This window comes from Talpa europaea, assembly GCF_964194135.1.
Source record: "Talpa europaea genome assembly, chromosome: X".
NCBI lineage: Eukaryota > Metazoa > Chordata > Mammalia > Eulipotyphla > Talpidae > Talpa > Talpa europaea.
In genome coordinates this window covers 81,372,716-81,398,613 of record NC_140081.1, presented here as the reverse complement: position 1 = coordinate 81,398,613, position 25,898 = coordinate 81,372,716, and the positions used below count along the sequence as shown (strand labels likewise).

Genomic DNA, 25,898 nt, shown 5'->3' with positions numbered 1-25,898 from the left:
ACCTGTCAGTCTAAGAGGTGTCTCACATTAAACATACTACAATAAAAAATGTGATTTTCACCTGCTTCACCTATTTCCCAAATATGGATCTCCTGAAATTATATCCATCCTAGTAGGTTGTACCTCTATTATTTAATCCAGTTGCTAGCACAGTTGTTTTATCACTGTACTCCACATCCCACATCCCGTTCATTTGTAGGTTTTTATCAACTCTAACTCAAAATTACATCCAGAATTGAATATTTCCATCACCTCGAGTTCATATTACCAAGTTATATGGGGTGGTATATAATGCTAGTATACACTACCACTCTATTTTGCGCAGTCCATTGCAGGGGCATCGTAACAAGTACTTTGACTCATCTAGATACAGGTAAGCCAAGATCAGAGAGTAGGCATTCAGAAGAATTTAAGACCCTGTTGTGAGTACGAGCTTAATTGTGTAAAATGTCTGTGCAAGGATGATCATGATGAGATGGTCAACAGGTCTGGACTGGGACTGTGAGGTTGCTCAAGGACTGTGCACTCTGGCTTTGGGGCTGAAGCAGAGTGCCATTCTGATGCCCCCCTTTCAGACAGGCACCACCGATGGACTGTGTAGTGGTAGCAAGAAAAAAGAAAATATAACATAGGGATAAAAGTCCCCTTCTTTGTGTGCTGTCTCCCCAGTACTCTCTATGGACAAAGTTTAACATCGTAGTCACTGTAAGGGAGAGACGGAGTCTGGTTTACCATGTCAGGGTGAGTTTGGAGCTGAGAATTAATACATTGATAAATGGCACACCATATTTCAAATACATGAATCTTTTTTAAAAAAGATTTGTTTATGCATACAAGAACTGGGATATAGGCCAGAGTTGGAGGGGGTGTTGTGAGAGGATTCACCAGAGACAGAGTGGGAAATAGAACAGGCGGATTGACTGAAATACACTGCTGAGGGGAGCAGCGGGTGAGACAGGAGAGGTCTGCTGCGCCATGTGGGTAGCTCCCTGGCCAGGGATCAAACTCTTGCTGCAGTGGCTGCCGATAGCTTCATAGGTTGCGTCTTAACCCCTTGCACCACCAGGGAGGCCCCAAATATATAAATATTAATTGACTTTTCACTCTACCGTAGTATAGGACTTATTGTTATCTTCATTTCTAGGATAATACATAAATTATTTGTGCAACTGGAATTTAACTTTAGAATTTACCATTTCATGTCTTTGAACCTATTCTTAGTGTAAGTTTATTCTATGAACATCATTAATATAGAAAATAATTTAAAGTCTAAAAAGTACATGTCACAATGTCACTGGGTCACTGCGTCCACATTTAGCAAATGTGTGGGCAGAAGCTGAGCCTGGGTAGCTAAGTGATTTTTGGTTTAAGTTCTTTCAACTTATCCAAGGAATAAGAATTGCTGTATTTTCCCATATGTAACCGCTCTTTAACAGCAAAACTAGTCCACGATCTGATTAGTTAGTTACAATGCTGCCTAGCAAAGAACAAGTCCTTGAGGGTTATATTAGGGATAGGGAAGGTTTCAGAGAAAAATTAAAGTAAGAGGTAAGACTAAAAATATATAGAGGGAGACACTGGAAGGAGCTGGGGGGGGGGAGGGTCCATAAGCCCACAAGGTGCATCATGAATTTCCAAGATACTTGTGTGTGTTGGCAATAGAAGAGGAAGGTAGATGAGTATCAGAGAATCTTCTTTCATAATTTCACCATTTTGCTTAGAATTATTTTCTAACCAGTGGAGGAAAATGGAATCAAGGGTATCCAAAAATACATGCAATGCTAACATATTTTTCTACTTGAGTTCAGAATCTTTTTAAATTTTCATTTGAATATACATCTATAGGAGTTCTATTCAAAGGAAATGTAACATGACTCAGGAGACACTGAGAATCTAGTTTTCTTATCCTGCTTTTCTATTCAAGTACTTGCTGCATCCCAGCATCCTGTTATGAAGGGACCATCCTTTCTGAGCATGAAATATGGACTCACACACTCAGTGCCCAAAAGATAACTTAGGGTGGGGTGATATTTAATTTTTGTAATTTCCATCAACCTGTCGATTAGTCCCCCCAACTGCACCCCTCCATTGGTGTAGACAACTGACCATTTCTCATTCTTTTGTAGAACACAACTTCTAAACCCTACTTCAGACTAGTATTGCTTAAGCCCCTCTTATATAGAAATAGAATCTCAACTGTTCATTGGCTCTTCTTAGTAGAGGAAAATGGGTAATTTGAGTCCAAAAGGACTATTGTATAGACAAACTCAGCACAATGTATAAAGGTATCCATGAGGTGGTAATGTAGGTGATTTAGGTATAAACTCTCAGTAGTCTTCTGATACTGAGGTTCACTAAAGACACTGTAATAAATGAATTAAATTAATTTTAACACTTAAGCATCACCTCACACTCTCAATGTCCTGACGTTGTACCTCCTGAACAGGTGCTGGTTCTCAAATTTGCTAAGGCTCTGTCTCCCTTGGTTCAGGCTAAGATATTTGCTGCAGATACAAAAAATGTGAATAATTGTTATTTGGTAAATCTAAGGATTCTTGGCAATAAAGAGCCTGAAAAATTGTGATGAAAAAATGAGCATTTAAATATTTGTAACAGTAACGGGAAAGACAGAACGCAAATTTGTATATGCAATATAACCTTCACTGTGTAAAAATAGAGAAAAGAGTAAGAATTCAAGGAAATAAAATTTAACTAACGGTTGCCTCTGGGTGGTTGCATTATGCATTTTTTGTCTGTTTTAAACTTTCCTATATGACAAAATTATTCTCTAAAGATCCTGTATTTCTTTAATAAGAAAAAATACATTAAGAACCAATTCAAAACTGTAAAATAATAGCTTCTTGATACGTGTAATGTCAACAAAAATATTTTATGCATCTATATGAAATTGACTAAAGGTTTTGAATTTTTCTAGAAACATTGTAGACTTATAAAACAGAATTCAGTTAGTTATGAATAATTCAACTGTGAATATTAGGAAATTCATCTTTTTTTCCTAGTTCATTGAAAAGTGTTATACCTTGAAATTAACAAAGCATAGGCATAAAAATAGGGGGGAAATAAATACATAAAGCTATAGCAGATACTAAAATGGCACAGTAATCTGTCTATTTTAACACCAAATATCAATTTACTATTGTTAATTCAGAATCATCTTTTTTTTGCCATGTGAAAATTAACTGCTACCGTGTTTTCACCGTCTAAACTTACCATCTTGGTCTTTCCTTCTTGCCTTTGCATAAGGCCGGAAGAGATACATCGGCTACTTGCCAACTTTAAAGTAGGCTCCAGGAATGTCACCAACAGCATGACCTTTGCTACCAAATCTAGCAACCAGAACTTCGTCATTTTCCTCAATAAAATTCAGACAACCATCATAGGGTACAAAGACTGTGATTACCCTCCCCGCCCCCCCCCGCCCACCCCTGCACCCCCTCTCTCATCCCCCCTACCACCCCCATCCTCCCCACCACCTCGCCCCCCCACCCCACCTCCCCACACACAGTTAGCACCTCCATCCATTCAGCCAGGCACCCCCTACGACCCCTCCTTTCTTGATCAGCTGAGCTCTGACATGCTTGCAGGTTACAGAATTTGGCTGTTTGGCTTTGACTCCCACTTTCCCAGCACAATTCCCTTTGCATGCACAGCCCCACCAAAGGAATGGCCTTTAGGGCAGCGCCTAAGTAGGCTTTCTTGTACTGTTTATCGTGCCACTTCCGATCTCATTGGTGGCTTCTGAGCTCCTGGCAGTGCGAAGACCTCTGCGCTCACCCACCCTGCAGGTGCTCAAGGCCGAAGTGAAAGAAACAGCACCTAGAATCACTTTTAAGTAGGGAACTTAAGACCTACCTTTTGGAAATATTTTAGACACACCAAAGTTACAGCAGTAGTGCAAATAACACCTCTGTGCCGTTTACTGGAATCACATATCTTTAGTAATTTATCCCACACATTTTGTCAGTTGATCTGTGCATCTATGTTTCTGTCATGAACAGAAACAGGGGATATTTATGCCCTTCCCCCCCCAATTCATAGGTTTAAATCCTAAACCCCAAAGGGATGATATTAGGAGGTGGGGCCTTTGGGAGGAGATTAGGTAATGAAGGTGCAGCCCTCATGAATGGGATTAGTACCCATATAAAAGAGACCCCAGAGGGTTCTCAGGTCTCTTGCACCATATGAGAGCACATCCAGAAGACTGCCATCTACCAACAAGGAAATGGGCCCTCTGCTGACTAGAAGCCTTACTGGTAACAGTTAACATTTTGTATGTTACATTGTATACTGTATTCTTGCAATAAAGTAACCATAGAAGTAACCAGAAAGAGAAAATACATTTCCAGTACTTTACTGTATTTATCAATACCATAGGCTTACACCATCTGTTTATAAGAAAATCCACATGTAAATAGAGCCACATAATTCAAACCCATGTTGTTCAAGAGTCAATTGTATATGCTATATTCAAAAAAGGCAAATTTGTAGAGACACAAAATTGATTAAAGATTTTTGGGGGTTGATAGAAATGTTCTGTAATTTTATAGTGGTGATGATTACACAATATTGTTAAGATGTTAGAAACCACTGCATTGTACACTTTAAAATGGTGAAATTTTATGTAAATTTATTTCAAGGAAAAACTTGCCAAGAAATGTAATACAATAGCAAATTCTTATTTAATGGCAATCCTAAAAAAAAAGTACTTGTGATAAGTTAGAGAACTAAGAGAGTGGTTTTCTAGAAGCCTGGGGAATTCTTTGGATTGAGTAGTGAAATCATCCAAACAATTTCCCACATACTGATTCTATTCTCACCAGCCATCCATTGTATTCTAATTTGAGTTCTTGTGTACATTTTCTGGAGAGAAAATTTGCTAACCAGAGTTTTCTTGGCCATTGTATTTTCCATACAAACAGCAAATTGGATTTGAATTTTGGTTATAAATGTTTTCTGGTCATCCCCCTGAGACAGATTGATCCTCCCTACTCCTAATTATAGTGAGGATGTGGAGGCTCTGACAGTCTATATACCACGGGAATTTGAGAGAAATTTCAGTACTCAGGGAACCCCCAAATGAAACAGGAGGATCAATATAGATGAGGGATGGCTTTAGAGAGAAAGGCTAAGGAGTGTATAGGGCCTTTATGGTCTCTAGGGGGTGGGATTGAGGAAAAACTCCCCCACAAGGCTTACAGATTTTCAAGTTTTAAATTTCCCACTCACAACAAAGTTAAAGGCACTGGACTTTATTAGTTTGAAGTGGGGGGAAATCTCTGACTGCTCCAAGGTTTTGGAACTTTTAACTTTCCATGTTTGTTAGTTTGATTATTCTCTACCTTTTCTTGTAAAACTTACTTTCAGGGCCAGTATCAAAGGGCACTGTAGATGAGAAAAAAAAAAAAAAAAACTAACTAACCCAAATAGGAAGAACTGGTAAAATTCAATTACTGGCTGACGTAACATGTATTAAGGAACTAGTGAGGCGAGATTTGATTTTAAATCTGGGCAATGCTTGACAAGTGGCCCACTCATTTCATTGACCTTGTGAAGATAATTGGGAGAGGAAACCAAAGTTTACAAGCCATTCAGAACCCAATGTTTAGAAAATGTTTGTGCAGTTATCTTTATGTTTTTCTTGCAAATGTATTTTTTTTCTTCACAGTTTGGTTATTAGAGACATCTATATGTCAGAATTAGGAACAATAAAAAGATGCAGTTAAAACAAATGTAGAGAAATCAACAGATTATCTAAATAACTTGACCTTTATTCCTTTTAGTCATCCGGTTTGTTATTTTCACCTCCCTGCTACAGTATTTTCTTTTAAACAGTATTTGTTTAAAAATTGGTGTTGCAATACGGGCGGGGGGGGGCATGTTTTGAGGGGGCGGCATGTTTTGAGGGGGCACGTGAATACCCGTTTCCATGTGCTCAGAGGCGCGGTGAAGCCCCTGTTTCGCGATTGTCACTCGGATTGGACAGTGGGCTCGTCAGGTAACGGCCCCGGCCGGGAGGCTTCGGCCGGTGACCCCTGGCCCCGAGCCGAAGCGGGGTGTCTTCGAGGACGCTTAAGGTTGCGCACATGTCCGCGCCCGCCCTCCGCGGTCAGTTAGAAGAGAAACCCGGATGTGCGGAGAGCTGGGGGGGGGGAGGGATGGACGGTGAGCGAAGCTGGCGCTACCCATGAGGCAGCGCGCGCGTAGTTATATACTTCTGCCCTAATCTGAGGCGCTCATTCCGCGCTGGGAGTCGCTGAGGCCGGCGCAGTTGTAGTCGCCGCCGCCTAGTGTTTTCGCGCTCCTCCTCTTTCTCCTCCTCTCTCGCGTCCCAGTCAGGCCGATCTGCTCGGCTCGCGGTAAGTGTCCCCCTCCCTCGACTGCGCGGCAAGGAAGCGTGTAGTGGCTCGCCCGCGCGGCCTGGGCCTCCCGGCTGTGAGGGCCGCCGCGGGGGCGGTTACGGCAGCCTAACACCCCGGGCAGCGAGCGAGGGTCGGGAGACCCGTGCGCGTTTTCGGGACTCGCCCGAGGAGCGGGGGAGGGGATGGGCTTGAAGGCGCAGTGGCGGGTGGGCCACCATCTTGCGCCTACCCCGGCGGGGGAGGGATCGGGGCAAGGTAGCTGGCCGCTCCGCGGCTTGGTTAGCGCCCCCGAGGCCGCGGCCCCGGGCCGTCGCCGCCGTCATTGCGGCCCCGCGGCCGTCACTGCCCCGCCGCCGCCGCCGCCGTAACCGCTGCCCTCGCTTCCCGAGGCCTGTGTTTCTCAGTCCCTAGCCTGGTTTGAGCTTTTCTTTCTGGAGGCAACTCCCTTTGGTCTTTTGTACATTTGATGCCGATGTTTGGGGAGACCCGCCCACCCCCAAATCTTTTTCAGTCAGAGGACAGGAGACCGCTGATGGCCCCGAACTTTCTGCATTTAGGTCCCCTTGGATCCCGCCTTCTGGTCAGGTTTCCCCCACCCAAGTTACTGGTCATTCAGTGCTCACAACCCTTGTTCTTGCCAAAGGACTTCGCTCGTGTGTCTGGGAAATCAAGCTCTGTTCCGTTATTGTCTAGAGGAGAAGAGCCCTGAGGAGAAACAGTGGAGTTGGAGACACATTTTTTTTTTAAGTTTGCTTTTCAGGTTTTCCTTAACGAGAAGGAAAATTTTTATCTCCTCCTGAGGTTTTAGCCTTCTCTAAGCAAGGGGGGAGTTACTCTTACCTCAAGTTTTAATGCTTTTATAAACAGAAATCAAAGAGGAAAATGTCAAGTGAACCAGGTTTTGCAAGCATGGGGGACCCTCATCCAAGAGATTCTCTTTGTTTGCAAAGATTTTTTTTAGCTTTTTAATACATCTGAACTTAAATTATGCTTTTTATTTTGGTTTCCAGGTTTAGGCTGTGAGTTTTAATGTTTTTTAGTGCCATTAAGCATCAAATTGAAACCTACCAATACTTTTAAACTACAGAAGTGTCCTGTTAGCATTTGTGAGATACCCTGTCCTGCTTTTGGGGTTACTGTGAAAAGTCAAACTGTCTCCTTAAGTGGAAGCTTTACTGAGCCTGTGAAGGCACTGGTCTGCTTATAATTCAGTTAGGGACGCTTTAACGTGGGTACGGATTCCACTATAAGTGCCTTCCATTTCTGTATATTTTTGATATCAGCCCTTTTGAGGTGGGTTATAGGTGTTCATAGACCAGTTTAGACGGTGAGGAAGTAGACTCAAAGACTACAGCCATCATGTGGCTAGGAAGTGATACAACCAGTTCTTGAACCTAGGTCTTCTGACTCCACCCAATGCTCAATTCCGTACATTCCCCACTTTTTATGGGAGTGAGGTGGTCTGGGAGATTAAGCAAAAAAAAAAAAAAAAAAAAAACTCACCTAAAATTTTAAGAAATAGTTTTCTTTTTTCCTTTATATTTTTTAGACTTAACATCTTTTCAGCATTTTAGTTATTATTTCCAAGCATGCTGAAAAGTTGAAGAAAATACCATTGAAGAAAGTTCTGGTGTTGAAGGGCTCTAAATCTTAACTTCCTCTGTTCAACCCATTTCCCCCAGTTCAATTCCTTAGTCCACTTTCATTTTTTCAGCCCAGCTTTTTACTACACAACATGAACGTTTTTTAGTAGAAGAAGAAAGGAAAAGGATATATAATTCTGTACCTTCTTTTTCCCATTTGTTTTCATTATACAAGAAGACATTTGTAGCCATACCAGAATCACTTGTTGCTACACTAAGTGGACAGGAGAAAAACCTAAATAAGTACCAATTTTTATAAATAGAAATTAATCTGTGATTCTAGTGACATGAAATATTGGAAATTTATATTGAGAACTTATATCAAAAGTAACTTTTCAAGGATCAGAAATATTTGACATGCTCACTAATTAAAATTTATAACCCTGAAATTTTTTTGTTTCTATGCTTCAGGAAGGGGCCTGAAAATACTTGATTTTTGCTCAGCTTGTCTTAAATAATGACTCAGAAAGACTTGTTTTACTTAGTAATTTGTTTTTTTTTGTTTGTTTGTTTGTTTGTTTTTTGTGGGACCCTCGCCCGGTGGCCGGGAATCGAACTGGTGCTGCAGAGGCTGCGGGCAGCCTCACAACCCAGCGCTCAACAGCTGCGCCACCAGGGGAGGCCCTACTTAGTAATTTGTATTTAAAATGTATGTTTAGATTTTTTTGATTCATCCTCTGCAAAGCAGTTTTCTTTTAAGGGATATGTTTATTAAATCTACATCAAGAAAAATAGTTATATTTTATAGGCCCAATGGACCATTTTTGTTTTACTTTATTTTTTATAGTTGAAATCAATTTTGTCGTTTACAAATAATTTACATATGAATAAAGAAAGTGAAAGCAACTTTATTAAATATTTAGTAAGGATTTAGACATGCTATATTTCTTTCAATGTACTTAGAAAAATAAAAATTGCATTTCAGGCCAATAAAAGAATCCAACTTTATTTTTATTAAGACAGACATTAAAGACATTTGCAAAGATGTAAATCAGTGTCACTCATTAAATATTTTGTTTTAGGAAAGTTATTTTCATTTAAAATATTTATACTAACATATAATGGATTTATTACTATCCATTTAAGTTAATGCCTATTTAATGTTTTCTCAATTTAAATTCTACTATGGTAAGTATCAGTATCTATAATGCATATAAAAGAAAAGTGCATTGGGATCCTCAGTAAGTTTTAAAAATGAGAAGAGGCCCTGAAACCAAAAAGTTTGAGAATTAGTGACCTGGTGTACTTCATATGTGACAATATTTTAACAGTTCTTAACATGAACTAGAGTTTTTTAATCTTTTTAGTATTTGTACTCATCAACTTGTATTGTTTCCATTGAGTAAAATGATAACACTGTACAATAATTTTTCACGTTCTGTAGTCTTCCAAATAGTGTTGCCAGGAAAGTGTTACTTACTGCATTACTGTTTCATTTTATAGTCAAAGAAAAAAACCTAAAACTCAAAGGGACTGATTAAACATCCTATAGGTTTGGCAACCAGAAAATGGCAGATTCAATACCTATTTGTTCCCAATCTGTTATTTAGCCCTTGTGTTCAGTGTTCCCATCATTGTACCTTTTGATTTGACATTCTTAGTGGACGATTTTTATTCCTATAAAAGATGAATTAATTCGGTGGGAATTAATCTCCTACCTATGCTTTCTTTTATGTTTGATTCATTTCTAAAGAAATACAAAAATTTTCTTTATCAAGGTACACTCCCTTATATACATAAATAAATAAATCTTTTTAAAAATTAAAATAAAAATTGTAATTAACAGAAAATCCTATAAGAATGAACATTGTTAAAATGGACACCTTATCCAAAGCATTGTACAATTTCAATGCAATTCCTATCAAGACTTGGACTGAACCATTTTGTTTAATTCATCTTCATAAAAGATTACTTTATTGATAATACATATTTCCCGGGGTTACTTTGGGAATTAGCAACTATATAATTTCTTATGAAACAAAATATTTATCACATAATTTGGGTTTGAAAGGTGAATTATGCATTAGTCTTTTATCCAGGTTATATCTTTTACACATGAATTACGATGAAAGCATACTCTTATAGGGGTCCTTCCTGGTGTCGCAAGGGGTTAAGCACCGCAATGTTAAACAATCCACAGCCTCTGCAGCATGAGTTCAATCCCCCGGCTGGGCCGGCCAGGGAGCAACCCACATGGCGAGGCGGACCTCTCCTGTCTTGCCCGCTGCTCCCCTCAGCAGTGTGTTTCAGTCAATCTGCTTGTTCTGTTTCCCACTCTGTCTCTGGTGAATCCTCTCTACGCCCTGCATCTCTGGCCTGTACCCCAGCTCTTGTATGCATAGATAAATAAATCTTAAAAAAAAAAAAGAAAGCATACTCTTATAGATAAATTCTTTACCCTGAATATGATATAAAAGCTACTTTACAGAAAGTACAGTTTTATTATAGTGCCCCATCCCACGAACTAAAGTAAAATAAAATGTTGTAAAGAATAGGCAATCTTTGCAATGAATTATGCTAATTAACTCAAAAACTTAGCGTTAGCTAGCTATTTCCTATAAATAAATGAAGTATGAAAATCAACAGAGACAGAAGATGAAAACCTAAATAAAACCAGGGGGGAAATTATAACGTTATTAAAGTACCTGCTGGGGCTTTAAAAATAAATTTACCTGGGCCTCTCCTGGTGGTGCAGGTGGTTGAGCGCCTCACTGTGAAGCTGTCCACAGCCTCAGCAGAGCCGGTTTTATCCCCACTGGCCTCAGAGCAACCCACATGGCAAGCAGACCTCTCCTGTCTCGTCCACTGCTCCCCGCATCAGTGTTTTGTCAGTCTGCCTGTTCTGTTTCCCACTCTGTCTCTGGTGAATCCTCTCACCCTCCCGTGCATCTGGCCTGTACCCCGGTTCTTGTATAAATAAAAAATAAATCTTTAAAAATAAATAAATAAATTTACCTGAACTTTGTTCAGGCTTAAAAAAAAAAATACTTCCTACAACTTAAAAAACTTCTTGGGCAAATAAAAAGTAGATGAGCCCATGTTTTCAAATTATTTGTGATTTGTTCCCCAAATTCTGGCTTGGAAGTTTGAATTGTTTAAGTGCCAGTGAAATGATCTAAAGAGGGCCTCCCTGGTTCCGCAGGGAGTTAAACACCTCAGTATGAAGCAATCCCAGGCTCTGCAGCGCAAGTTCGGTCCCTGGCCAGCCAGGGAGAAACCCACATGGCACAGCAGACCTCTCCTGTCTCGACTGCTGCTCCCCTCAGCAGTGTATTTCAGTCAGTCTGCCTGTTCTGCTCCCCACGCTATCTCTGGTGAGTCCTCTCTCACACACACACACCCCCCGCATCTCTGAACTGTACCCCAGCTTTTGTATGCATAAATAAATCTTTTTTTTTTTAAAAAGAAATGATCTAAATAACCAAGATATAATCCAGTGTTTCTTGGATTTGAGTACTGTATAAGAATTTCTGTTATAAGAAAAACATTTTCACAAACACTCTCCTATTTAAAATGTTACACACCATAAAACAAAATAATTAAACAGAACTACAAAATCAATGCCATTTGAATCAACTTTAATACACCAAATGAATAATATATTTTTATGAAAAAAGTTACTGCCTGCTTTTGTTTTTCATACCTATAATTCATTCCTGTCTAAACAATAGCAAGATTTTTTTCTATTTGAGCTTCTTTTAATACCTTCATTTCTGTAGCTAACTGTATTGTCATTTGCCCTTCATTTAGTGCAGATGCATCATTCAGATTCTCTTTTGCTTTTTCATTATTAACCTGCAGCAGTAAAAGTGATAGTACTAGACAATGCAGTAATAAATAGACAAAAAACATGAGTACCATTATAATCCAGCAATTTCACTTGTGGGTCTTCAAAGTAAATGAAAACACTAACTCAAAAAGATATATGCACCCCCATGTTTATTGCAGCAGTACATAGAATAGTCGAGCTATGAAAACAGCCATTCATCACTGGATGAATGGATTAAAAAATGAGAAGTATGTGTGTGTGTACTTATAGTGGGATATTATTCAGCCATAAAAATAAGGAAATCCTGCCATTTGTGACAAGTATGGACCTTGATGGCATTATGCTAAGTGAAATGTTAGATATATGTATATCTATTTGACACCAGGTATATACATATGTGTGCATATATCAAATTGTTATATTGTATACCTGAAACTAATGTTATTTGTCAATCAGATCACAATTTAAAAACATGAATACTAAAATTATGTGACTGAGCTTTGATATAAGGTAATAATCTAGATGATTCCCAAGAATATGCTTAATTTTTTTTTTTTGTATAGCAAAACTAAAATACAGAATTGTATTGTTTCAGAGCTCTTTTGCACCATCTGGAATATATCTGTTTTCCCCAGAGGTCTCTTATTTTGAAAAATGTGAGTGTATCATTACTCTTGAATGCAAGTATCAGAAACCAAACTCAAAGTAGATTAAAACAGAAGTGAGCAACTATTTTGTCTCATAACTGAAAAGTCTTGGTAATGAATTTGCTGCAAGCATGACTAGCTTCAGGTGTTTAAGTGGTATCATCAGATTGTGAATGTCTTCTTACCCTTCCCTCTGTCTTTCTCTCTACCCCAGAATATTATGACTTTGCTATCTTTGTTGACTCCTTAAGTAATTTCTACACGTACGTAGAGTTTGTTCTATCATTCCAGCCTTATACCTTATCAACTTATTTTCTTAAAAGCTTTATTGAGATACAGTTAACACAACATATAATTGAGCTATTTGATGTGCAAAATTCAATGGTTTAGTATATTCGCAGAGTTGTACAACCATCACCACAATTTTTGAATATTTTCATTATCTGCTAAAGAAACTCTATGCACATTGGAAGGAACTTCCCCTTCCCCCCCAACCCTCTCAGCCCTAAGCCACCACTACAACATTCATGTTCAAGTTTTTGTATGGACATATATTTTTATAGTACTAGACCATATATTTTTAATGATCCCTTACTAAGAGTGAGAACCTGCCCAAATATTTTCCAGTGTCTGCACCATATCATATTCCCACCAGTGTATGAGGGTTTTGATTTCTTTCTTTCTTTTTTAAAGATTTATTTATTTATTTATTTATTTATTTATTTATTTATGCAAGATCCGGGGTACAGACCAGATGTGCGGGAGGGTGAGAGGATTCACCAGAGACAGAGCAGGAAACAGAACAGGCAGACTGACAAAATACACTGCTGAGGGGAGCAGCGGGCGCCACAGGAGAGGTCTGCCACGCTATGTGTGATTCTTGCCAGCCGGCCAGGATCGAACCCATGCTGCTGAGGCTGTGGACAGCTTCACAGTGAGGCACTCAACCACCTGCACCACCAGGGAGGCCCTGAGGGTTTCTCCAAATCCTTGCCAACACTTGTTATTGCTCATTTTTTTATTACAACCGTCCTAGTGGGCATGATATGATATCCATTAATTTTCTTCTTAATTTTTGTAGAATGAACTCATAAGGAGTTGGATCTTAGATATATAAAAACTGAAACCAAAAAATATTAAAATAGTAATTACATTTACCCAGCTAGTCCCCCAAAACTGGGTGAGTTGTATTCTAAAAGGTCTTTTATTAGTGAGTTACTTGGAATTTATTTTTCCCTTCAAAGGAAAAGCATAAACAGGCATAGTATCTCTACATGACAGTACTTGAAGTAGAGAGTTCTTTCCTCTTCTGCCAATTTTAGTGACAAATCTGACTTGCAGAAGGTAGAGACTTTCTGGAGTTGCCATTATAGTACCTCTAAGATCCTCACTGCATGTCTTGCTGGAGATTCTATTTCTTTAACAGATGACTTAATCTCCCATCGCATTCTTTGTGTTGCCACCAACACTCTAAAGTGATGATTTGAGAGTATTTTTGTAGTGATAGTTTTAGGGAACTTAACTACCTTATTGGATAGCACAGCTTTAGATAGCACAGTTATAGCATCTGAGGACTTACAACTAATATTCAGTGTTTATAAATGTACCAATTGAGGCTCCTTGGTGACTGCTGTAGGCCTCAAAACCCACCTCTTTAATCCAAGGCAGTGGATGTTAGTTGTTTATATAGACTACTTATACAGTAAATATTAATTTTAGGATATTTTGCCAATAGATATATGGTCATTTATTAGATGTGTTCTACTTAAGTCTCACAGGCTATGCACATATACCTGTGTACTCTTAAAAAATATTTTGTGTTGTTAGTAGGTCCTTAATGTTAAGCAAAAATAGTCTTGTATTTATGTACTTGACATATTTTTGCCTCAATTATAGTTTAGGGACAGACGATAACTAGTCAAATTGAGTTAAAGAGATTTGAAGAGTGAAACCTCAGAACTCAGGAAAATTACTTAAAGTACAGAATTCACTAGAGATTCTTACTTCTGGAGTTAAAGTACTTTTTCTCTTTATCATCTAGTTCAGCTTACATAATTTTGAATTGGAAAAAGTAGAAAAGTTGTTCTTTTTTTTTTTTTTTTTTGCCAGCATGAGGATAAAAATACATATGAAGACTCAGTTAACTCTGTTTATCAATATTTTAGGTTTCTGATTCATTTTTCACTTTTTTCCTGTTACAGCTGAAATAGTGTTTTAAGTTTATTTTGTATATAAAAAAATATGGCATGTGCATGAGAATCCATAATACAAAGACCTATTGTAAAGAAAGCAATTCAAATGTTTACTTGATAATGCTTAATATGACTGTTGTTTCCAAAACCCAAAGAACCGTGGACATATTAAATTCTAAACTTGTGAAGGCAGAACTATGACTTATTTGTCTTATTTCTCCTCTGGGACAGAGCACATTACTTTGAGTCCAGAAGGCAATGACAAGTCATATTTTAATAAATTAATCTACAATGAAATTTACCTAATTTTCTGTTCTTTGATTAACATTGATAAGCAAAAAATATAACCTAAAAATCTCTTTAAATACGTTTTTCTTATAATAGTAATGACATTTCTGAAATGTGAAGAATAACAGTAAAGATTAATGTCACTTAGCATTTCAAAATTCAGGTTTACTAAAATATACTACAGGGTGATTACTCACTTTTATAAAAGGATGCCTTTCTAAAGTTATTTGTAATTTAATAATTCATAAACGTCAAGTAACAAATGTTTAATATACTCAGCATTCTGTACACCCAATTTGCATTCATTCATGAGTAACCAGTTATGGAAAATGAGTTGCATGTGTATATCAAACCTATCAAATTCAAAAGGTAAGCTTTTTGTAGGACAAAAAGATTAAGGGGCCTCCCCAGTGGCGCAGTGGGTTGAGCGCAGTGCTGTGAAACTGTCCAGCTGTCCACAGCCTCTGCAGCGTGGATTCGATTCCCAGCTAGTTAGGGAGATACCCACATGGTGCAGCAGACTTCTCCTGTCTTGCCCACTGCACCCCTCAGCAATGTTTTTGGTCTGTCTGCCTTTTTTGCTCCCCCTGTGTCTCTGGTGAATTCTCTCACCCCCCCGCACCTCTGGCCTGTACCCCAGTTCTTGTATAAATAAATAAATCTTTTTTAAAAAGATTAATTTTGTGTGTGTACATTAAATTTAACAAATAAGCCCTAATGATAGGTATCTTTATTTTACAGGGCAGAAAACTAAGACCTAATTTGCTACCGTATCTGAAGTCACATGGTAAGTTTGCTGGAGATTGAAACTAAACCCAAAGATTTCTGAATCCCAAGTATGATGTTTCAATACTTAGGTTACTTAAAATGAAATTAAAATGACTGATGATATATGTTGGTATTTAGGTGATTCTGCAACTTGATGGACAACAACAGCTCCTTTCAACCAAAAAGTAAGTATCACTGAAGTTGGTATTGGTGCATGGCATTTGTACTGATAACCTCACTTCACGAGAAGAGGTAAAAGACAGAGAGGTGGACATATTTTTTTTCTAAAGAAAGATACTTAAATTTAAAGTGCTTATTAAGGTAAAAAAAAAAGCTTACAATAAAAATATTGGTGAAGTAGAAATGAAGTATTTCTTCCTCGTCTCCAGAGATAACAACTGTTACTGGTTTATGATTATGATATGCATGATTATTCTGTGCATAGATGAAAAATAAATTATTTCAAAGTAAGATCATACTATATGTGCTGTTATGTGCCTTCAAAATTTTTCTAATCAATCTATCTTGAATATATTGACAGTGGCAGTTAAAAAGAATGAAGAAGACTTTATATGACCATGTGGTGTTATCTATATTATCAACATAGATAAAAGCGATTTTTTAAAATTACCAGTATACATGGGTTTTCCTCATTTTTAAGAATCTGGCATTGCCTGACTTTGTATGTATTTTAGCTCTCAGATTATCATGTATCAAGTGTCTACTCCATCCAGTAGACTACTGTGTGCAGAAGAAAATATAAAGAAAATCTGTGGTTCATTCTTGAGGAACTTGCTTTGGATTAAGACATGTACAATTAAGGCACATTAAGAGCTAGTGAACAGTTTGAGTTAATATATAGTAAATCTTGAATAGCATGGCATAGACTATCAATGTAAATAAGCAAGAGGTGGAAGAAAAACTAATGTTTTATTGAAGAAGTTATAGTTGAACTCTGAGTTGGGAAGAGTCAGAGAATTGGTATTTTGTTGAGTATCTACTTGAAGTTGGGTATGTTATATGACATTTTCCCAAATTTACATTACCACTTATATTAGTTATACTGTGTACCCATATTAGAGATGAAAAAGAGATTCAAGTAATTTCTTGGAGTTGCATGATTAGAAATTGTGCAATGAAGATTTGAGCTATTCAATTTGATGTCAAGTTCATACTCTTTCTATTCTACTCAAATAATGTAAACAGTATAAGGTAAGGAAGAAGTATATATCAGATGAAACAGTGCAAATAAATGCTCATAGTGACACATTGAGGATGATGTTTTCAAGTACGCAGAATATGCAAATGCTAATCTGTGAATTGCACTTTGAATTTGATTTAGAGCAGATATTTTTAAAGGTATGACATAGAAAAGAGTTCATAAAATTGGTTGCATTTGGGAGTGTGGGAAGGTTATTTTGTTGTGAGTTGATTACTAAACATTAAACAACATTATACCAAGAAATTATTTTGGCATACCTGTATAAGTGGTGAAATTAAATTTAAAATTGTTTAAAAGAATGTCATTGTTTTGTCAATTTGTTTATTGTGTATGCCATTCCCATACGGCGTGGGAATGTTTTCAGATTGTACCTTTTAATTTTGAGTCAAAAACAGAAATGACGTTATTTACGCTAATAAATTTACCTTTAAGAAGTACTGCATTTAAAAGATGTATATTGTCCAAAAGAATGTATCATTGTCTAAACCATATCTCCTTACATCCAGCAACACTTGTATCCATGTCCATTGCTATTCTTTTAATCTAGGTATTTTCTAAATATTCTATTTTTGAACCAGAATAATATATGCATAGTTTTATAAGGGCAAATAATACGAAAAGACTTTAAGTTACATAACCACCATGTCTTGAAAAATAAGAGAGAAAGGGGTGTGCATGTGTTCTTGGCTTTCATACTACCTGTTTTTTCAGGGTATTCACTTTCAATTAGTTTAGCTGTTCTCCTAATAATTATTTCCATACACACTGAATTTTAAAACTCATACATACTGCTGTCTCTTGACTCATCAATTTTTATGATCTTTCTATTAGGGAAGAGGAAGATACTTATCCGCTCTGTAAACATCTCCCGATGTAGTTATAGCTCAATTTTTAGTTAGATCATATTTGCTTTTTTCATTTTGATGACCATAATTAATATGGTTTACTGATTAGCATATTACTATAGTATTAATAGGGTATGGATACATTTCCTTTTTTTTCTTTATATAGCAATTTAAAATTTTCATTTTTTAAAATTTGCTCAATTTTATTGAAATTTATAGCTACGTCTTCTCACACTGTTCTACACAGTAAAATTTTCTACACAGTAAAATTTTTTAGGTATCTAACAATTTAGTTTTCATCTGTGTGTTGTGGGGGTGGGGGTGGGGAGACATTCCTCCTGGGGGTAATATTATCATGCTCTACTCTGACTGGTGTTCTCTAGACCAATTGAACAGCTATTGCCCTGGAATTTTCCTTTGTCTTTGTATTGTATTGAATGTCATGTGTTCTGCATCCTCTGTCCTCAAATTCTTATATTTTGGTAGATTCTTCCTAGGAAAGGGTGAATGTGAGGTAAATTTTGTGATATTAATTATCTTTATTCTTGATGAAAGAATATATACCTTGTGCTTGATGAAAACCATGACTGGGTATAGAATGCTAAATTGAAATTTATTTTTACTAAGACTTTGAAAGCTTTGTACACGTGTGCATGCACACATACACACACACACACACACACGCTCGCTCGCTCTCATCTCTCTCATCTCTCTGTTTTGAAGATATTCTCTTGCCCTTCAGCATTCTGAAATTTCATGATATGCCCCTCTACTGTGAGTTTTTTTCAAATGTGTTAGATTGTTCTGGGTACTGGTGTGTCCTTTCATTTGGAGATTTATGTCTTAGGCAATCAGAAATTTTTATTGCACTTTCGTTTGATCACATCCCCTCTCCCTTTTCTATATTGGCTCTTTGAAATTGATTGTCTTATGAGCCTATCTTTTATATTTTTCTTTTAGTTCTACTTATGAGACATTTACTCACCACTGGCAGTTGACTTTTTTAAACTGAATTTTTGCTAATTTTTAATCTTTTTGTTTTCTGAATGCTACTTTTATAAAATTCTTAAATCTCTAAAAGTACTTCTAATCTGTTACATTGCTGTGGTCTTTCACAGTGAAAGTTTCAGTCTTATTTCTAGTGCACATTGCTTGTCAATCCATATTTAAGAATGAGGCATTAAAATGCTTCGTAGGAGCTCTGTGCTTGGTCAGCATTTGTAGGCTGGTGGTATTCCCAATATGTTCTTTGCTTAGTTTCTTCAGGTGAGAAATATCTTCTCAACCCTTGGATATAATAAACTTCATATAATTCTTCTTTTCATTCTAGTAATTTATCCATGCTTTGTTCAGTACCTCATATCCCATAATCTAGTACAGTTTTTCTAATGTATATGTCACCTGTTGCCTCTTATTCTTAATTTCTCTCCTTTTGTTAATAAAGGTGTTTGGGGGGTTTATTCAGATCATAGGTACAATTTTCTTTTGTCTATGTAATCATACTCTAGTCATGAAACTAAAACTCACTTTGATTAGACCTGCTTGTTCCCATAATTTATTGACCACTGTAAATGACTCTTGTCATCTGTTATCTCCTACTGAGTTAGTTTTACTAGTTAAAATCTTAGATATTGAATTCTGAGTTTTTCACTATTGCTGCCATGAAGAGACTACAAGTATCAATTTAGTAATTACTACTAGTATTAATAAGGTATATCTTAAATATCAAATTATGTACTAAAAATGTTTTAAAAATAAGATTTATTTCTTCCTAACTTGATAATTAGGTAATTCAAAAATGGCAGAACTCTTCATGGAATGTGAAGAAGAAGAGCTGGAACCATGGCAGAAGAAAGTAGAGGAAATTCAGGATGAAGATGATGATGAGCTGATCTTTGTTGGAGAGATATCAAGTTCAAAACCAGCTATTTCAAGTAATCATTTACTTTCATTGAAGTAAAGTTTTATAAGACGTTGTTTCTAATGGAAAAATATCTGGACAAATATGTCCTTGTTCTGTAAGGATTTGGAGGTGGGGGGGGAGCATGAAATAATTTAATTCTCATCATTTCCTGTGGCAAATTGAGAGATGCTAAGTAGAATACCACTTCAATTATAAAATGAAATAGACATATTGGCATGTTGCTGAAAGTGGAACAGAACATTACATTCTCTTAATTATTGTTCCTTAATCACTGATTAGTTTCATGCTGAAATATTAATATATTTCAAAATTATTATTTAAATCATCTTATTTGAAAGCATAATAGTTCAAAGGGATTCATATCAATTTTAGCCAGCTTAACAGTACTCAACTAGAACAATGTATTAGTTCATTTGTTTTTTTTTTTTTTAAGTTTTATTTATTTATGCGTACAGGAGCTGGGATACAGGCCATAGATGCAGGGGTTGAGAGGATCCACCAGAGACAGAGTGGGGAACAGAACAGGCAGACTGACTGAAATACACTGCTGAGGGGAGCAGCGGGCGAGACAAGAGAGGTCTGCCTTGCCATGTGGGTTTCTCCCTGGCTGGCTGGGGATCAAACTCGTGCTGCAGAGGCTATGAATTGCTTCACAGTGTGGTGCTTAACCCCTTGCGCCACCAGGGAGGCCCAAACAATGTATTAGTTTTAAATGACTCTCAAAAAGAAAATTGACCCCATTGGGATTTCTTTTCTAAATTAACTCAGAATTTAAATGATTTTATTAATGTTTTATGTGTGAGCCATAAAAAAATTTTTAGCATATGGAATATGAACTAAATATTTATGTACCACCACCAAGAAGGGAGTAGGAGTGAATAAAACTTGTGTTTGAAAGACTATAGTCACCAAAAAGTATAGAAATAGCTCTTTAAGCTTCTGTACAGCAAAAGAAACAGTAACCAAAACAAAGAGATGCCCCACAGATTGGGAGAAAGTTTTTGCACACAACACTAATGATAAAGGACTGATCACAAAAATTTACAAGCAGCTGACGAGACTCAACAAAAACAAAGTAAATAACCTAGTCAAAAAATGGGCAGAAGAGCTAAAAAGAAACTTCTCCAGAGAGGAAATGCAAATGGCCAACAGGCATATGAAAAAATGTTCAACATCACTTGTAATCAGGGAAATGCAAATCAAAACTACAATCAAAACTACAATACCATCTTACACCAGTGAGAATGGCACATATTAAAAATAAATAGCAATAACAAATGTTGGTGAGGGTGCGGAGAAAAAGGAACTCTCCTGCACTGCTGGTGGGAGTACAAACTGGTCCAACCACTATGGAGGACTGTGTGGAGATTCCTCAATTTGGAAAAGATGGAGCTTCCATATGATTCAGCAATTCCACTCCTGGGTATTTACCCAAAGGACACAAACATTAATTCAAAAGGGCACCTGCTCCCCTATGTTTATAGCAGCACTATTAACAATAGGTAAGCCATGGAAACAACCGAAATGCCCCAAAAATAGATGACTGGATCAGGAAGATGTGCATATACACAACGGAATATTACTCAGCAATCAAAAAAAGATAAACTCATGCCATTTGCAGCAACATGGATGGAGCTGGAAGGGATTGTGCTCAGTGAAATAAGCCAGAAAGAAAAAGAAAAACATCTGATGGCCTCACTCATAGCAGGAATTTAGAAAACCTACATGAGGGACCAGGAAAAAGACTAATTATAATAAAGTAAAGGGCCTCCCTGGTGGCGCAGCGGTTGAGTGCTGGGCTGCGAAGCTGCCGCAGCCTTTGCAGCGCCGGTTCGATCCCTGGCCGACCAGTGAGGGTCCCACATGGCGCGCAGACCTCTCCTACTGTGCCCACTGCTCCCCTCAGCAGTGTATTTCATCAGCCTGCCTGTTCTGCTCCCCACTCTGGCTGTGGTGAATTCTCTTTCCCTCCCGCTCTTCTGACTGTACCCAGTTCTTGTATAAATAAATAAATCTTTAAAAAATATATATATAATAAAGTAAAAATCAACAAGCAACTATAAACCAGAGACACACTACTGGGGGCAGGGGGAGAGAAGGGAGTAGGATCAAAACAAGGGAGGTGGGAATTGTATAGGGACTATAACCAAGATGAAATTGCATACATTGTGCAAAAATGAAAAATGGTGTGAAAATATATAAAATTTTAAAAAATAGCTCTTTAATGGCTTGAGTAAATACTTATCTTGAATTTCTGAATCAGAACAATATCAAGTTGAGTGGCTTTTTCTCCTATAAGACCTTTGTAGTATTTAGCACTGCATTTTCATTATCAAAACAAACCCTTTTTTTGTGACCTTTTATGAGATCTTATTTCTTCAAGGAGGGAAAACAAAGACTTTTTTTTTAGGTTTCAGTGGATTTATTTGTTTGTTTGTTTGTTTGTTTGTTTGTTTATGTATAGAACTGAGGTGTAGACCCGAGGTGTGGGTGGTGAGGAGCAGAACAGGCAGATTGATTGAAATACATTGCTGAAACTGGTCCAACCACTGTGGAAAGCTGTGTGGAGATTTCTGGACCTACTAAACATAGAGCTTCCATATGATCCAGCAATTCCACTCCTAGGTATTTACCCAAAGGACACAGAAACATCAATTCCAAAGAACACCTGCACCCCTATGTTTATAGCAGCACTGTTTACAATAGCTAAGCTTTGGAAACAACCCAAATGCCCAAAAATAGATGACTGGATCAAGAAGATGTGGTACATATATACCATGGAATTTTACTCAGCATTCAAAAAAGATAAACACATGCAATTTGCAGCAACATGGATGGCGCTGGAAGGGATCATGCTCAGCAAAATAAGCCAAAAAGAAAAAGAAAAATACCGGATGGTCTCACTCATAGCAGGAATCTAGAAAACTTAAATAAGGGACCAGGAAAATGAATATAAGAAAGTGAAAATCAAAATCAACAAAAGACTATGAACCAGAGACACTTTTAGGGGGGCGGGGGCGGGAGGGGAGGGATTGGGGTCAGAATGGGGGGGCTGCAATTGTATGGGGAATATAACAATAAAATTTATAAAAAAAAAAAAAGAAAAAGAAATACATTGCTGAGGGGAGCAGCGGGTGAGACAGGAGAGGTCCGCTGCGTCATATGTGGGTCGCCTCCCTGGCCAGGCATCAAACTCGGGCCCTGGTGGTAATAGCACTGAGATTTAACAACCCCTGTGCCACCAGGGAGGCCCTTAATGGATTTTTAATGTATCCTTTCCTGATTAGTAAATTTTAGACAAAAGGATTTCAGATACTCTGATAAGCTCCAGGTTTAATTTAGTCTGCAATCTCTATTAATATCACTTTCAGAACTCAAGAATAATAATACAGATAAACTAATCAGCTTGCCTGAGCCTATAAACCTGTCACCATTAAGGGGAAAAAATATATATATACTACAATTATTGGTTTTATACAGATATGTTTTTGGAGCGTTTTTTATTAATATGTTTCATCAAAGTGACAATTTTAAAACAAATATGATTTTTATAGATATATTGAACAGAGGTAACCCCAGTTCATCTTCAAAGGGAATAAAGAAGGAGACACCCAACCAAGGTACAGTCTTATTATGCCATTTTAATTTTAAAGTGTAATCGTTTGACAATATTCAATATATTGTGTAATTTTGAAATATAGGTCCTACTGATGCAGTCAAGCCTGCAAGTCAACACAACAAAGATCCAACATCAGATACAGGGGCTACATTGCCGAGATTTCATCCTGAATATAAATCTTCACATAGCTCTGTTATTGTTCACAACGTGTCTAAACCAGTAAGTGTTTCTAAAACTACATAATCACCTCAGAGACACATTGGATATTGTAAGACACAGTTAAGATTGTAGACTCGGGGGTGGGAATTGTACGGGGAATATAACCAAAATGAAAATGCATACATTGTGCAAAAATGAAAAATGATGTGAGAATTATATAAAATAAAGTATAAAAAAAAGATTGTAGACTATCACAGCTAGTCACCATGCCAGTAGAAGCATAATCACTATCAGAAAATGTCACCATCTTTGTGATAGCTCAACCAGTACCCAAAATAATAGCTGCAATAGGTTACTATTCAACATATTAATGGATATATGCTTAGATTAAATAGGCATAATATTGAAAACTATGCCATCTAAATGTAAGTAAAATAATGAGTATTGCATAAGAACAGAAATTTTAAGATGGTAAACTGAATCAGGTTTTCTTAATTGAGGTCATTTGTTGCTGTTTATTCTGAAAACATACCTTCATTATTTAATTTTATAAACTGAACAGAAATAAAAAATAATGGCATTAGCTAACCTAACATTTCTTAGCCCATTAATATGGGTAAGTCTTTGTGTTAAATGCTGCATATAAATTAATCTAATTTAATTCTTGTAACTTCCCTATAAGGTAGACATGATTATTATCTCCGTTATATAGTTGAGAAAACCGATGCTCAGACAAGCTAAATAAAACCCTCAAGGCCACACAACTTGTAAATGATGGATGTGAGATTTCAATCCAGTTGGCCTAGAATATTAAAAATATACATGTAACACCATCCATTCATACAGCTACGTATACACTTTTAAAACCAGAAGCGTTGCCTTAGAGCAACAGACCACTGAGTTTCACTGAGATGCTTTCAGGAGTGTATGGTGTTAAAACTATCATAACAACACTAAAACATTTGCCCTTTTTCATTCTGTCAGCATTTGCCCTTATGATACAAAAGCAGTGGAGGGTAAAACTGCTGGTGCCTGAATATGAATCAAGGCAGTGGCAGCAAATTAAGCTAGTATTTTTCATATTGGTCACCACCAAACACTGGCAGTAGAAAAATTTCACTTTCACTTCAGAATACCCTTGAAGAAGTAATAAATCAGTACTAATTTTATTAACTCTCTGTGATATAGCTTAGGGGCACAGGTTTTGTAACCAGGCTGACCTGTGTTCTAATTCCAGTTTCACCATCATTAACAGGCTGGGGCAGGCAGTATTGGGAACCTTCCTTAACCATACTTGTATCTTTTAGGTATTTTTGGTTTTTTTTTAATGATTTATTTATTTATGCATACAAGAACTGGGGTACAAGCCAGAGGTGTGGGGTGAGAGGATTCACCAGAGAGATTGGAGAGCAGAACAGGCAGATCTACTGAAGTATAGTGCTGAGGGGAGCAGTGGGTGAGACAGGAAAGGTCTGCTGCACCATGTGGGTCACCTCCCTGGCTGGCCAGGGATTGAACTTGTGCTGCCGTGGCTGGCAACAGCTTGTCTTTAACCCCTGTGCCACAAGGGAGGCCCTCTTTTAGGTTTTTATTTGTACATTACATCTGCTAGAATATATATACTATGAAAGAGGCAGGTATATTTTAAATAGATAATAGAGCCTCCCCAGCAGCGCAGTGGGTTGAGCGCTGTACTGTAAAGCTGTCCGCAGCCTCTTCAGCACTGGTTCGATTCCCAGCCAGCCAGGGAGAAACCCACATAGCGTGGAGACCTCTCCTGCCTCGCCCGCTGCTCCCCTCAGCAGTGTCTTCGGCCCATCTGCCTGTTCTGCTCCCCGCTCTGTCTCTGGTGAATCCTCTAACTCTCCCATGCCTCTGACCTGTATCCCATTTCTTTATAGATAAAAATAAATCTTCAAAAAATATTAAAAAAATAAATAGATAGATAGTAAAACATGGTTATTATTTCAGTTGGAAAGGGGAGTAATTTATGTCTCAGAATCAGTTGCCAGAGGTGCTTTAGTTAAATAAATGGACAGATCTTCTGAATCCCAGTCTATTGCCTATAGTATCTTACCATTGTATTTGATATCTTGCTGAACTGTTTTATGGATATGAAAAATTCCCAATTGGAGAATTATTTTAAAAAGTTATTTAGTAATATGTCTGCTCTCTGAAATGGTGTTACTTAATTCATCAGAGTTATCACCTAGGAAAAATTTGACCTATTAACTTTATTTGGAAACTCTCCTGTTAAAAAACTATTTGGGAAATTATTAGTGATTTTTTTTTTATTTTTAAGTGCAAATATTTGTAGAAAATATTAATCAAGACTGTATCTTTTGCACAGCTATCTGTGTCTCTTTTCGCTAAAATATATATGAGAAACATTTTTGTCATTGGGTATTTCTCAAAAACATAATATTGCATGATAGTATGTTA

The 25,898-nt window shown here is 37.3% G+C and overlaps 1 protein-coding gene and 1 pseudogene across 2 annotated transcripts in view; one reads left to right on the top strand and one right to left on the bottom strand.

Moving 5' to 3' along the window:
• Positions 1–675: 675 nt before the first annotated feature.
• LOC311187672 (small ribosomal subunit protein uS12-like) lies at positions 676–6,703 on the bottom strand (annotated as a pseudogene). Its single transcript has 4 exons — positions 6,480–6,703; positions 3,556–3,800; positions 3,232–3,411; positions 676–703 (listed from the first exon to the last, which is right to left on the bottom strand). The product of its transcript is annotated as a small ribosomal subunit protein uS12-like (transcript).
• A 9,138-nt stretch (positions 6,704–15,841) lies between these two features.
• Positions 15,842–25,898, top strand: part of ZNF280C (zinc finger protein 280C) — a gene marked incomplete at both ends in the record, with an annotated part of 38,397 nt that continues 28,340 nt past the window's right edge. Inside the window, 4 exon segments of the mRNA XM_084258369.1 lie at positions 15,842–15,872; positions 19,542–19,688; positions 23,233–23,298; positions 23,380–23,516. Of these exon segments, the coding sequence (XP_084114495.1) occupies positions 15,842–15,872; positions 19,542–19,688; positions 23,233–23,298; positions 23,380–23,516 (381 nt within the window).